The 14,826-nt window shown below is 39.6% G+C and overlaps 1 protein-coding gene across 3 annotated transcripts in view; it reads right to left on the bottom strand.

Annotated features, from left to right (window-relative positions):
• Positions 1-1,634: 1,634 nt before the first annotated feature.
• Positions 1,635-14,826, bottom strand: part of LOC129508045 (protein HIRA) — an 89,350-nt gene continuing 76,158 nt past the window's right edge. For 2 of the 3 annotated variants that reach the window (XM_055322935.1, XM_055322936.1), the window contains one exon: positions 1,635-2,522. In XM_055322935.1, coding sequence (XP_055178910.1) covers positions 2,068-2,522 — 455 coding nt within the window. In that variant the 3' untranslated portion in view covers positions 1,635-2,067. The remainder of the gene's footprint in view (positions 2,523-14,826) is intronic. The other variant, XM_055322937.1, reaches the window with a different exon arrangement.

Raw genomic sequence — 14,826 nt, 5'->3', positions numbered from 1 at the left:
TTTGCACAGCCTTACAGTGGTCAGTTGAGTATGCATTGATAGGGTAGGGCTCCCTCTACTGAGCTCCAGTGTTCTCTATGGAGCTTCTCCTATCTGGTATTTTGTCCTGTGAACTCTGGCTGCCTCGGTCTCCCTGGGCTCTCAGCTTTATTTCTTTAACTCACGTAGTTGGCTGGGTTCTACCTCAGTTTCCCCTTCCTTTGCTGCAGCCTGGAAACTCTGAGTAGTAAGCTAGGGCAGTCATAGAGCTCATCTTGTTTGTTTTTTCCATCTCCCAGAGTTACTGTCTTTTGTTTTCAGATATTCAGTGTCTTGAGATCATTGTTTCATGTATGTTGACTGGCTTTTTTGGTTGGTTCTGGTAGGAGGGTCAATTTGGTCTGTTATTCTGTTTTGGCTGGAAGCAGAAGTCCCTGACATCTTTCTGCTTATTTTCCTATCCTCTCCAAATAATAGCATCAGGTGGCTCAGTCAGTTGGGGGTCTGACTCTTGATCTCGGGTCAGGTCGTGATCTCAGGGTTGTAGTTCAGGCCCTGCATTGGGCTTTGTGCTGGGTGTGGAGCCTACTTAAAAAAAAAACAGACAAAAAATTCACAAATAATAGTGTAAAAACACTGTTAAAGTTTTCTTCTAGGAGGCATTTGTAAAGCACCAGGACTTTGCCTATATGATCCTAGTTAGTCCTCATAACTATGCAGGTTTCCTTAACTTCCATTTGACAGCTGAAAAGCAAGGCCCAGATTTTTGCTGGTTTGGATTCCAGACAAGCCTGTCAGTCCTGAGGCCATCTGCATCTTGTGGTCCACAAAGTTCTCCATGCCATGATGCAGAATTGCCAGGGGAGCTGCCTGACCCGCATCACATCTCTAGCTCCTCGTTCCTTAAAGAAAAGCTAATACTTGCAGTCTGGCTTTTGAAGTGTTCATACCCACAGGTACTCTGTACTCCAGCTTTTTCAGGCATGCATGTATGCCTGTGTCTCATCCAGCTACTTGACATGAATGAGAAGGCAGTAAGATGGCCACTAGGTAAGAAAGCATCCAGAGAGGAGAAATTAGTGGCCAGAGTCCAAATCCAGGTCTCTGTCTTGAGACTCAGGATCCCACATAGCTGGCAGGGAGGCAACACTCAGGTACATAACACAGAGGTAAAGATGTTCCATTCTCACCATGCTTGAAGATTTTGTGATTCCGGCTATTTCCTCTCCCGTGGGTCAGCCTCTGGACCACTTTCTAGGAAAATCACAGCTTTCAGATAATTCTTCAGAAAACCCAAGTCTGTACTTGCTGATTTCCTTCCATGAAATTGACAAGCCAGCTGTAGCCTTTGGTGCCCAGCATGATCAGGGACCAAGAGGCACAGCAGAGCTGGAAGCAAAGACCTTAATGCCTGGTTTGGGAAGAGACTCATGGGAGGTGGCCTACCTGCTAGCCCCAGAAGCCTGAGATGCTTCATGGTCAAGGAAATGACCTCCATGCTGGGAAATGAATTTCTCCATAGAGAGGTTGAGGTCATTAGATGACATCAAAGATCCTTCTGGTTTTGATGTTCCATAACTGCCCATTTTGGGATAGGGATCAATAGTAGGGGTAGGAAGATAGAAATTAGAAGGAAAAGGCAGGGGAAGCCAGGATGATTTGGTATCCAATGCGTGTTCATTTATTTTACACTTACAAAAGAAATCGCCCACCCCTCTGCCCCATTCCCCAAAAAACAGTCTCTTTTTACAAACATTTAAAAATTAAAACCAAATGAAGATAGACAAGTTAATTTCAGTACAATTATTTTTCAATGTAGCTGTCATAATTAGAGTTTAAATTTCCTACAAGTGACCAATGTCCAAGTGACTTATAGGGAGATCCTGATTATTGGCCAAAAGGAAAATTCCATATTACAAGTTAGCAAATTCTAGTACAAAAATAGTCCGTGTTGGAATAGCCTTTCCTTTTACATAGGTCTCAGGTCAGTCTACTGACTGCATAATACACTAACATTTCAGGGTTCTCTCTTTCACAAATGGCTCATTCGTCATAGCTGAAGCAGCACGGTGCCTGCAGTGGCAGGGACTAGTGTCCACCTCGGGACCGTGCTGGAGATGGCAGGCCTGGGAGTGCCTCAGTGACCCCAGAGCAGCAGGGCAGGGCTCCAGCCCCTGCTCCGTACGGGGATCCTGGAGGGAGGGATGAGTGGCTGGCAGAGCTGCCCCATTCTGAGGGAGCAAGAGGCCCAGGACATAGGGGAAGTCTGCCCAGGTTGCTGGGCCAGCGCTGGCACAGGACAGCCCACCTCCTGCCAGTGTCTCCTCGTCCTTCTGTAGCCTGACGAGGTGAGAGGGGGCCCTGCACGTTGTTAGTGGCGAGAGTGTGGCCCTGCCCTTGCTGCAGCCAGGGAAGGCCTGAGCAGGCTACTTGTCCCTCAGGATGTCGAGCTGTTCTTGACACTCGGTAAAGAGGCGCTGAAAGCGGAGATTCTGCCCAATGACTGGCAGCAGCTCCTTCAGTAGCTCCCTCTTCCGCAGACCCTGTGGACACAAAAGTGACAATTGAGTGCAAGTGTCAATGAGGAGACCTGGACTGTGCTGGGCTTCCCTGGCCAGGCAGAGACCCTTGTGCCCATCTGACCCCCAGACATCCCCTGGAGAAACTACAGATGGGTGAGAACAATTTCTCTACATGCTGGGAAGTACCAGGCAAGCTAAAAGCCTGAGCTAGCGCGTGTGAGGTAGAGTGGCAGGGAGCAAGGGAGGGACACAGTGCAAGGATACAGCAAAGAAAACTAGGGTACATTCTGCTCCTCTGTGTCCCCTAAGTCTGCTAGCACAGTCATTGCTGGCCTTCAACTACACTGATTAGTGGCCACAGTAGCTTGGTCTTTCAGAGCAGGATGGAAGTAGAATATTAGGGGTAGAGGGGCAGGTGGCTGGCCATCCAGGAGGAGTTGTTCCCTCATGTGGATGCTCTCTGGGGGCGTGAGGTCAAGTCTAGGGGGGAAGAGGCACCTGGGAGGCAGTGGCTGGCCTTAGTTTTACAATCCTGGGGCATCTGTCTTTGGGCCTTGCCCAAGACTCTTTCATGCCTGAGTGGGTACACTGGCCCCATGATCTGCCTGGGCTCCTCTGCAACATGTACTGCAAGGAGGGATCTCTACTGCACAGAACCCTGACTGAGGAACACAGCTGCTGCTGCAAAAAAAAAAAAATAAATAAATAAATAAAAACCACCAAACGACAATACTGACTGCTGGAAGAGAAGGAAGGCCTAAGATATTAAAATAAGTATGGTATCAAGACAAGGAATTATAGAAAAGAACCAAGTATAGATAATAATTTTGAGCAACACAGTGGTTAAGGGATGGGATCTGCAGGAGAATGGGCACTGCTGAAAACCAAGTCTGAGTGGAGTTGCATGGAGGACCAGGCCATGCCCAAGGAAGAAAATGTAAGAGGAGAAACCATATAGGAAAAGCAAAGGCAGATGGAGGATGACAGATGGGCCTAATATCTACAAAATGAGTCCCTCAGGAGAGAGAGAAAGGAGAGAGAAGGAAATATTTAAGGAAATAATACAGTTATCTCATGGAATTAAAGAAAATCACGAGTTGAAAGCCTCCACGAGTGCTGATCATGTAAGACACAAAAACATAATTAAGGCCATATATGAAAAGCCACAGCTAACATGCTCAAGGTGAAAAACTGAGAGCTTTTCCTCTAAGATCAGTTATAAGACAAGGGTGTCCATTCTCTACTACTTAGTTTTTCAACATAATACTGGGAGTCCTAGCCACAGTAGTCAGATAAGAAAAAGAAACAGGAATCTAAATTGTTAAGGAGTAAGTAGTACTTTTGCTATTTGCAGGTGACATGATACTACTATACATTACTACATAGAAAATCCTAAAGACTCCAAAAAATTACTAGAACTGATAAATGAATTCAGCAAAATCAAAGGACAGAAAATTAATATACAGAAATCTGTTGCATGTCTTCACACTAATAATAACAAAGTGGCAGAAGAGAAATTAAGAAAACAACCCTATTTACAATTGTACAAAGAATAATAAAATACCTAGGAGTAAACCTAACCAAGGACATGAAAGACCTTTACTCCAAAAACTATAAAACACTGATCAAAGAAATTAAAGATGACACAAATAAATGGGAAGATATTCCAAGGTCATATATTAGAACAACCAATATTGTGAAAATGTCTGTATTATCCAAGCAATCTATAGACTTAATGCAATCCCTATCAAAATACCAACATTTTTCATAGAACTAGGAAAAAAAAAAGATATGGAAAGACTGATATTTAGACACTTTAGGATGAAACAGAGTTTGAAAATATCAAGATAGAAAAACCCTGGAAGTTTCTTAAAAAAACAAGAGAATATCTATCACCTACAAAAGAGGGACCAAGATATACAATAAAGTAGTATTTTTAATATACTGGAAAAAACCTCATTAACTTAAACTTTTTTACCCAAACAGATATTCATATAAGAGTATAATAAAAAATATTCTTAGGCTTTTAAGACCTCTAAAGGTTTGCCACAAGAAATATCCACCATGAAAATGTTTTGGAGGAAATATTCAAAGAAGACATAAATCCAGACAATGCTAAAAGAGATATGAAAAAAATACAGTCAACTCTGGCTAAATTTTATATTGGCCTTAAGAAAACCAAGAAAACAAAAAACACAAAAGGCTTAAATTAAGCTTGGTGATAAAAGATAGAGAAAGATACATTAGTAAAGAATAAAAAAAGAGCTAGTATTATATAAATACCAAAGTAGATTTTGTGACAAAATAGATTTTGTGACAAAGAATAAAAAAAGAACTAGTATTGGGATCGCTGGGTGGCGCGGCGGTTTGGCGCCTGCCTTTGGCCCAGGGCGCGATCCTGGAGACCCAGGATCGAATCCCACGTCAGGCTCCCAGTGCATGGAGCCTGCTTCTCCCTCTACCTATGTCTCTGCCTCTCTCTCTCTCTCTCTCTCTCTGTATGACTATCATAAATAAAAAAAAAAAAAAAAAAAGAACTAGTATTATATAAATACCAAAGTAGATTTTGTGACAAAAAGATTTTGTGACAAAGTAGATTTTGTTTCCCCAAAAACATCACTGGGGAAAGAGCAAGTCAAAAGAGAGGGACAAAACCACCCTCGGGGATATTTTAATACACATTCAGATAATGATGGGTCACAGCAAGGCAGAAATCTGCAGATTCAGGTGGTCTGAACTGAACAGTTAGTAAACATGACTTAATGGCATATACAAAATGAAAACAAACATTCTTTGGTACACATGGACACATAAAAAATTGCTCTAAAAGCAAACCTCAACAAAATAGCAGTATCATGTAGATTGCAGACTGGCATGCCAAATACAGCCTACTATCTATTTTTGTAAGTAATTTTATCAAAATGCAGCCATACCTGCTATTTGTTTACAGAGACTAGATTTACAAAGCCTGAAATGTTTACTCTCTAATTCCTGACAGAGAAAGTTTGCCAACTCCTGATATAAATCCTGTTCTCTAACCAAAATACAATTGAGTAGAACTTAGACTAATTAATAAATTAATTCATTAAATTAATGTTAGTTAACTGAAATTAAAAATGGTTCATACAAGTAAATGGTAATAAAAACACTAACTGCTGTCAAGTTGGTGAAATGCCACAGAAGTGAGGCTTTCATGAGGATACTCAGAAACAATAAAATCTTTGAAAAAAGAAAAAAATAAAATGGGACGCCTGGGTGGCTCAGCAGTTGTGTCTGCCTTCAGCTCAGGACATGATCCCGTGGTCCCAGGACCGAGTCCCACATCGGGCTCACTGAGGGCAGCCTGCTTCTCCCTCTGCCTGTGTCTCTGTCTCTCTCTGTGTCTCTGATGAATAAATAAACAAACAAAATCTTAAAAAAAAAGAAAAAAAAGAAAAAAAAGGGATACGTAGAAACATAAAACATCATATATCAGAGAGATATATATCATCATATATCAGAATGATAACCAATTACCTAAGCCCAACCTAAGGTATTAGGAAAGAAGGAAGAAAAGAAAGAAAGAAAAAGACATTAGAAAAAAAATTCTTAAAATGAGCCTTCATGACTGGCTAAAGAGGGGAGCCAGTCTGCAAAGACTGGGAAAGGTGGTCATTTTTTTCAAATGCCTAATATCAAACAAAAGATCAGAGGGCATACAAAGAAACAGAAACACAGATATGGGTAGATATGGTACTGGCCCATTCAAAATAAATATTTCCAGAAACTGATGCTAAAGAAACACAGCCCTGGAACTTATGTGACAAAGACTTTAAAACAATTGTCTTAAATATGCTCAAAGAGAACACGAACAGATAGACGTATCAGGAAGATATGTAAACAGAATGAGAATATCAACAAAGAGGTAAAAATTATAAAGAAGAACCAAACTAAAAATCTAGAGCTTAAAAACATAGTAAAAACTAAATAGAAAAATTCACTCGAGGGGTGCAACAGTAGACTTGAAGAGACAAATGAAAGAATCAATGAACTGGAATTCAAGTTATTTGAAATTATCGAATACAAACAGCAAAAAGAAAATAGAATGAAGAAAAATGAAAATAGCCTAAGGGACTTACAGGACACCAACAAGAAGACCAATATATGCATTTTTGCAAGTCCCAGAAGAATAACAGAGAGAGCAAGAGAGAGGAAGAGAACTTATTTGGAGAAATAATGGCTAAAAAGTTCCCATATTTGAGGAAAGACATGGATTTACAAATCCAAGCTCAACAGACACTCCATGTAGGAAAACCCCAAAGGAACCCATATTGTGACAGATTTTAATCAAACTAGGGGTGGTGGAAGGGGAGGAGGGCGGGGGGTGGGGGTGAATGGGTGATGGGCACTGAGGGGGGCACTTGACGGGATGAGCACTGGGTGTTATTCTGTATGTTGGCAAATTGAACACCAATAAAAAATAAATTTATTAAAAAGAAAAAGAAAAAAAATACAATCAGAAAGAAAGAAAGAAAGAAAGAAAGAAAGAAAGAAAGAAAGAAAGAAAGACATACATACAAGATGGGATTCTTGTCCTAAGGGAACTTACAAACCAGTAGAAAGGACTGACCCCATAACACACAACAGTGACCCATCCATGTCAAGACAGAGTGAAGCATTTGTGTCTATGAGATGGGCTGTATGTCTCTCATTAAATATTTAAGGACAAATGGATTTTGCCTTTGATGTATTACATGGATTGAGAAAAATCAGCCAAAGAGAAAGGCCAAACTAGAGATGATTTTTTAAGTGTTGTATTGGGGAGAAGAAAGAAATACTCACAAGAACCATCCCTTGATGTTTTATCAGTTGTCATGTGTACACACAAGGCAGCACAGAGTCAGGATGGACAGCGTTGGCTCTGGAGCCAGCCAGTCTGGCTTCAAACCAGACTCAGGATTCTTGGTCAAAGTCCATAACTTCTCTATGGCTCAGTTTCCCTATCTCTCATGGAGGGATAGTAACAGTACCCACCTCAGAGCATTATTATGAGGACTGAAGGAATGAGTTTGAGGAATGCTCTTAAAATAGAGCCTGACACAAAATACATGCTTGTAAGAATCTGTTAAATTAAATGCATTAAATACTTTGTATCCCCTCCCCCCCAAAAAAAAATCAAACCACAGAACATCAAAGACAAATAATCTTGAAAGCAGAAACGTGGCTCATTAGGTAAAAAGCATACTCAATAAGGATATTTCTCAGCAGGAACACTGAAGGCCAGAAGGCAGCGGGATGACGTATTTAAGGTGCTAAGAGAAAAACTGACATCTGAGAATACCATATCCAGCAAACTACCCTTCAAAAACAAAAAGACATTTGAGAATACTATATCCAGCAAAACTACCCTTCAAAAACAAAATGAACACATTCTAGATAAACAAAAACCAATGGAACTCATTACCATTAGATCTACCCTACAAGAAATACTAAAGAGAGTCCAAGTTGATATGAAAGGATGCTAGACAATAAAATATAATGTTCTCTGGTAAAGGTAAAAATAAGGACAAATATAAAAACCCATATTATGTAATTTTGTTTGGTAATTCCATTTTTTATTCTAAGATTTAAAAGACAAAAGCATAAGAAACTATGATTCTATGTTAAAGGCTATAGAATATATAAAGATATAATTGTGACTTCAATAACATAAAGTAGGTGGAATGGAACTGTAAAGGAGTAGGCAATGTTTCTATATACAATTGAAATTAAATTTTAATCAGTTTAAAATAGATTGCTATAGCTTTAGAATGTTTTTGTTACACCTGGTTATCAAAAAGAAAATATCTATAGAATATATATAAAAGGAAAAGAGAGAATCAAAACATGTCAAAACATGTCACTAAAAAAGTAAAATAGTAAAGGAGGAAATGAGGTACAAAAAGCTATGAAACATACAGAAAATAACAAAATGGCAATATTAAGTATTTATCTGTCAGTAATTACTTCATTATTTTTTTTGAGAAGAGAGAGAGAGAGAAGGGCCATCGGAAGAAGAGGAGAGAGAAAATCTTAAGCAGGCTCCATGCATGGTGCAGGGTCAGATGTGGGACTCAGTCTCCCAACTCTGAGATCATGACCTGAGCCAAAATCAAGAATTGGATGCTTAACCGACTGAACCACTGAGGCACCTGCCAGTAATTACTTCAAATGTAAATGGATTAAACTCAATAAAAAAAAAAAGGGTAAAAAGCCAGAATCAAACTATATGCTATCTATAAGGAACTCACTTTATATCTAAGGACACACATAGGTTGAATATGAAAGAATAGAAAAAGATAGTCCATGGAAATACTAACCAAAATGGCTATACTCATATCATAGAAATAGATTTTATTTAAAAAAACATTACAACAAAGAAGGACATTGTAAAATGCTAAAAGGGTCAATTCACCAAAGATGATGTAACAATTATAAACATATGCAACAAACATCAGAGCTTCTAAATATACGAAGAAAACATTGAGTTGAAAGGAAAAATAGTTTTACAATAATTGAAGGAGACTTCAATATCCCACTTTCAATAATGGATACAACTAGATAGGGGATTAATAAGGAACCAGAAGACCTAAAAAAGCAATATAGACCAATTGTACCTTATGTACATATATAGAACATTCCACTTAACAACAGCAGAATATATTTTTTCAAGTGCATATTGAACATTCTTCAGGAGAGACCACATGTTGGATCACAAAATAAATTTCAATAGGTTTAAAAAGAATGACATCTTAAAGGTATCTTTTCTAATCACAATGGAATGAAACCAGAAATCAAAAGCTAAAGGAAAACTGGACAATCTGCAAATATGTGGAAATGAAACAACACATTGTTAAGCAATGTGAAGAAATCACAAGGGAAATTAGAGAATATCTTGAGACAAAGGAAAATGAAAACAACATACCGAGAATTATAGGATGTAGCAAAAGCACTTTTTAGACAGAAATTCATGGCTGTAAGAATCTATATAGAAGGACCTCAAATCAGTAACCTTCCATCCTTTGAAACTAGAAAAATAAAGGCAAGCTAAACCCAAATCAAAAAGAAGCAAGAAAATCATACATATTTGAGTGAAAATAATATAGAGAATAAAAAAATAGAGAAAAGAATGAAACCAAAATATACTATTTGAAAAGATCATAAAAACTGATAAACTGTTAGCCAGATGGAAAAAGAGAAAAGAATGGAATGATAATCAAATCAAACAGGAACATTACAACTGATGCTACAAAAGTCAAAATTATAAATAAGGGAATACTATAAACAATTGTACGCCAACAAATTGGACAATCTACAGAAAATGGACAAATGCCTAGAAACACATTGCCTACCAAGACCAAATCATGAAGAAATACAAAATAAGAATGAATGTATAACTAGCAGAAGACTGAATTGGTAATCACAAATTTCCGAACAAAAAAAGAGCTTATGACTGACCAAATGGGTTCACTGGTAAATAGCACCAAATATTTAAAGAATTAACAATCTTCAGTTGATGCAAATTTTTTTTATCAAGTTCAACACTTTCATTACAAAAAGAGACTAATAATATAAGTCAACTACCTCAATAATAAAACTACAAAATATGGCTGAAAGAAATTAAAGAAGACCCAAGTAAATGGAAAGACATCCCCTGTTCATGGACTGGAAGACTTAATATGGCTAAGATGCCAATAACATCAAAACAATCTAAACAGAATAATTCATCCTAAAACTCATATGGAATCTCAAGGGACCCTGAATAACGATAAGACTCTTGAAAATGAATGCTGGAGGCCTCACAGTTTCTGACTTCAAAACTTATTTCTGTTCTTCCCATAAGTGGCCTGAGGTGACCTCTAAAAATGGTTCACTATTCACTTGATCCAGAAAGCCCTACAAAATCATGCAAATCACGAGGTTCAAGCTTTGTGTTCATTTTATGAACATATCAAAGGTATGCGTATCTGAAAAGCCACCATGCATCTGAAGGATATTACTTTATAGAAGCAATGTGTGCCATTCTGTTGCTCTAATGGTTGAGTTGGTAGGTGTGCTAAGGCCAAACAGTGGGGCTGGGCAGGGTTAGTGATCTGAAAAGAGTGAATTTTTACTACACAGGTTAAAATGCAGAGTAACACTGAACTTAAGGGTTTAGATGTAGATTCTCTAGTCATTGAGCATATTCAGGTGAAAAAAAAACCCTGACGTGTGGTGAGAACTCACAGAGCACATGTTCAGGCTAACCTATATGTGAGCTCTCCCTGCCACCGAGATGAGCCTTACTGAAAAAGAGCAGACTGTTCCTAAACCAGAAGAGGAGGTTGCATAGAAGAAAAAGATATCCCAGAAGGAAATGAAGAGAGAAAAACTTAGGGCCTGGGAGTAAATTCTGCATAAAATAAATGTAAGTAAAACCCACAAAACTTATTTCAAAACTATTGTACCTTTTAATTTTTGACCTATGTGACTATATTACCATCCAAAATAAAATTTTAAATTAAAAAGCTGAAAAATTTAATTAAAAAACTGAAAGGGGATGAAGTAAATTGCTATAAACGAAGCAGTACATTCTGCTTGTCTGTGTGGCACCAGGGGAAAGCTGCAAGAGGATCTGCCCTCTGGTCTGAAGGCTGGTGTCAGTATCAACTGCCACCAAGTACCAGCTCCCACTTTGGGCTCTAGTATGTCTCCTTATTGTTTAAGGCAGCGGCCTGGAACATAGCTCATCACCACATTTCTGGCCATTGTTACAGGTCCCACCATGAAGACTGGCAGAGGGAGGTTTCCAAAAGCAAGATCTGGCTGGGGAGACTGTGCATAGGGCTCAGGCACCTGAAGGATAGTTGCTTAGTGGCCCAATCCTTGGCTTCCTGTCTCCTTCCTGTGTACATTGAACCATGATCTTTGAGACAAAGAAGTCTGGACCTTTGGGGTCTCCTGAAGCAAACAGGTAGCTCATATCGCAAAGAGTAATTTCCCAGTATATAAAGAGTTCCTACAAACCAGTAAGAAAAACATATGATGACAAAGTATTTCAAGAAATAGTTAAAAAAAAAAAAAAAGGAAGTGTAAGTGGCTCTTAAACAAATTATGTTTCTAATAAGTCTCTTGGGAGGGTTGCTGAGGTCAGCAATGTTGGTTGTTAAGTCCATCTTCCATCTACTGCTCCACTTTCCCAGCCACCTTTAGAACTAGTTCCATTTGAATGGCCAATTCTTATCATAAAAGTGTTCACAAAGAAACTCAACAAGAGAGCAGAATACTCATACTCAAACTTGCTCTCAATATCTAGATAAAGAAATAGTAAAAAAGTTTTTTTTTTTAAGTTATAAAGTCAGCATAGTGCTGATGTCAGGAGGGAATGTGGTAGACATTAGGAGTTGGCTATGTCCACACCTGCTCTAAGACCTCTTTTCTTCTACATACACTTTACTGTTCATTTCCCCAGACTCCCTTGCAACAAGGGTGCTCAAGTGACTTGCTGGTTGACTATAAGGCACAGACTAGCTTTTGGGAGAGCTTTTCTTATTCTGGTTAAGAATGGTAAATGTTTCTGGTACTGGCTTCCCCTTGTCCTCTTTCCTTGAACTTGGATGATCTTCAAGAAGGAGCATTATTTACCTGCAGCTGGAAGTATCTGTCATAGGCCATGAGCAGGCCAGCTATGTTAGGCAGTTTACAGAAGGTGGAAAGAAGGTAGGACCACACTGATGGTACTCCTGGGAAGGGAGCCCCAGGCTCTTCTGGGCAAAGCTCCAATGAGGTATCCTGCTTGGAGCTGGCAAGAACAAGTCTCAGGAAGGAGTGGGAGAAAAAAGCACAAGGCTAATAACTCGTGGCCTGTTTGTGCCTCCTTCCCTCTGTGCCACATTGGCCTAGCATGCTTGCCTTTAGGCTGAGCCAGGAAACTGTTATGCAGAGCTCCAGCTGATGTCTTGGGCTAAGGCTCCCAGAATGGCAGCTGAATCAGAGTGAAGCTCTAGAACTTGGCCAGGGGAGAGGTTGATCAGGGACATGCTGACCTATCTCCCATCCAAGATGTCCTGTTAGGGTGCCCTGGAGGTGACATGTGCTAGGGAAACAGCTCTACTCTTACTGTTAATTCAAAACAATGCTTACTGTTGAGAATAGGGGACCAAGCTACAAAAACAGAAATCAGACCACAGAGAACTAATGTGCTGGCGAAAAAGGGTTGAGCTGGAATGTGAGGAAGACAGAAATCCAGAGAGGGATGCCTTTGCCTTGGAACATCTATTGATGAGAAAGAGGCTGAGGAAGTTTCTACCAGACTTGAGGGCCTAGGGGGATCAAAGTAGGGACCAAAATAAAAAGTGGGGGTCCCTTCTTTTGGCTACCCCAAAGAATAAAGGTAAACTGGAAGTAAACCAGCCCCTGCACAAATGAGTGTCTGGCTTTGAATCCTGAGATAGCCCAGAAAACCTGAACTGGGTTGAAGGGACTTTGCAGTGCTGGTGCCTCAAGAAATGGCAGGAGCAAATAAAAGTACTCTGTGAAAGAAGGTAACATCACAAGGCCTCAAACCATTTCTACAAATAACTTTTCAAATAACACGTCCAGCAGACAGTTAAAAATAATCAGGCATATAAGGAAATATTATAAATGAAAACCAGTAGAGACATTTATAGGCAATAGAAACAGATCCACAAGGGCTCCTGATAGTTGAACTATTAGCCATACAACTTTAAAATACTACTCAGCCATCAAAAAAAAGTAATCTTGCCATTTGCAATGATGTGGATGGAACTAGAGGATATTATGCAAAGCGAAATAAGTCAACGGAGAAAGACAATTATAATATGTAGAATTTAAGAAACAAAACAGAGAATCATAGGGGAAAAGAGGAAAAAATAAAACAAGATGAAATCAGAGAAGGAGACAAACCATAAGAGATTCATATCATAGGAAAGAAACTGAGGGTTGTAGGAGGGGAACAGGGTAGAGGATGGGGTAACTGGATGATGGGTAGGAAGGAGGACATGTGATGTAATGAGTACTGGGTGTTATATAAGACAAAAATCACTGACCCCTGCCTCTAAATCCAATAATACGTTACATCTTAATTGAATTTAAATAAAATAATAAATTAAAATTTTATAATCCAAAAAAATAAACTAAAATAATTAGGCTTACTAGGCTCAAGCAGATAAAAGACTAGATTGAAAATCTGGGGGGTGGGGGAGAACTGAAACTATAAAAAAATGATAGAGCAAATTTTAAAAAGAGAGGATGTTACATCTCTCTGATGATGGGGAAAATGGAAGGGAAGATATTGAAGAAGAGAACCAAGGAAAATCCACAGAATGAGTGAAAGAAACACTTTGAGCTTTGTGAAACTTCAAAACAAGAGAGGGTGCCAAAAGAACATACAAAGCAATGGAAATCAGATTTTCAGCAGAGATTTTAGCAACAGGAGATAAGTCTGTGGCACCATACCTTCAAAGATGTAAGGGGAATTGAACTCTGAAGTTAGGATTCTAGTAACCAACCAAACTAGTATCTACTGCAACAAAATAAAAAAAATAAAACACACAGGCCAATCGCACACCAAGGCTTGTAGAGCCTGTGAGGTGTGACCCTCCAACCTTTCACCCTCCGTCTGCTATTCTGCTTGGCTATTCCTTCCACACTGCAAGCCCTTCCACCTCAGGGTCTTTGGCCTTGCTGTTCCCTCTGCCTGGATGTTCATCTCCCAAATATCTGTGGGGCTTTGCCCCTCACCTTTTCTGGTCTCTGCTCAGTTAGAGAGTTAGGACTTCCTTGATTACTCAATATAAAATAGCATCCTGCCAGTATCCCCCTGGCCACTTTACTTTATGTTTGTTCACAGCACCCACTCCCACCAAACACAATACATGTACTTGCTCAGTTTAGAATCTCCCTCTCTGCACAAGAATGTTGACGTATGAAGGTGGTGCCAGTCAGCTTTGTTTACTGCTCACTGTCCCATGCCTGGACAGAGCGGGTGCTCCATCAGTATTTACTCAGTGACTACATGAAGCAGGGGAGCTAACTTTTATCCATAACCCCCATCCCTCACCAACCTGCTCCTTCCAAGGCACTAGCAGACACATGTGCAAGCCAAAAAATTTGGAGGTAACTGTATGCATGTTGATTATTCTCCATCTCTTAATCTATTCCATATCCATCCATTCACCCAATAAGCCTTGCTGGGTCTGCCTCCAAAATACAACTCAGATCTGTCTCCTTTCCCCTCTCCATGGCCATCACACTGATCCAAGTCACCTTCATCTACTGCCAGGACTGCTGCAAAAAATAAGCCTCA

This window comes from Nyctereutes procyonoides, unplaced genomic scaffold, assembly GCF_905146905.1.
Source record: "Nyctereutes procyonoides isolate TBG_1078 unplaced genomic scaffold, NYPRO_anot_genome, whole genome shotgun sequence".
Classification (NCBI taxonomy): Eukaryota; Metazoa; Chordata; class Mammalia; order Carnivora; family Canidae; genus Nyctereutes; species Nyctereutes procyonoides.
This window is presented reverse-complemented; position numbering and strand designations above follow the sequence as displayed.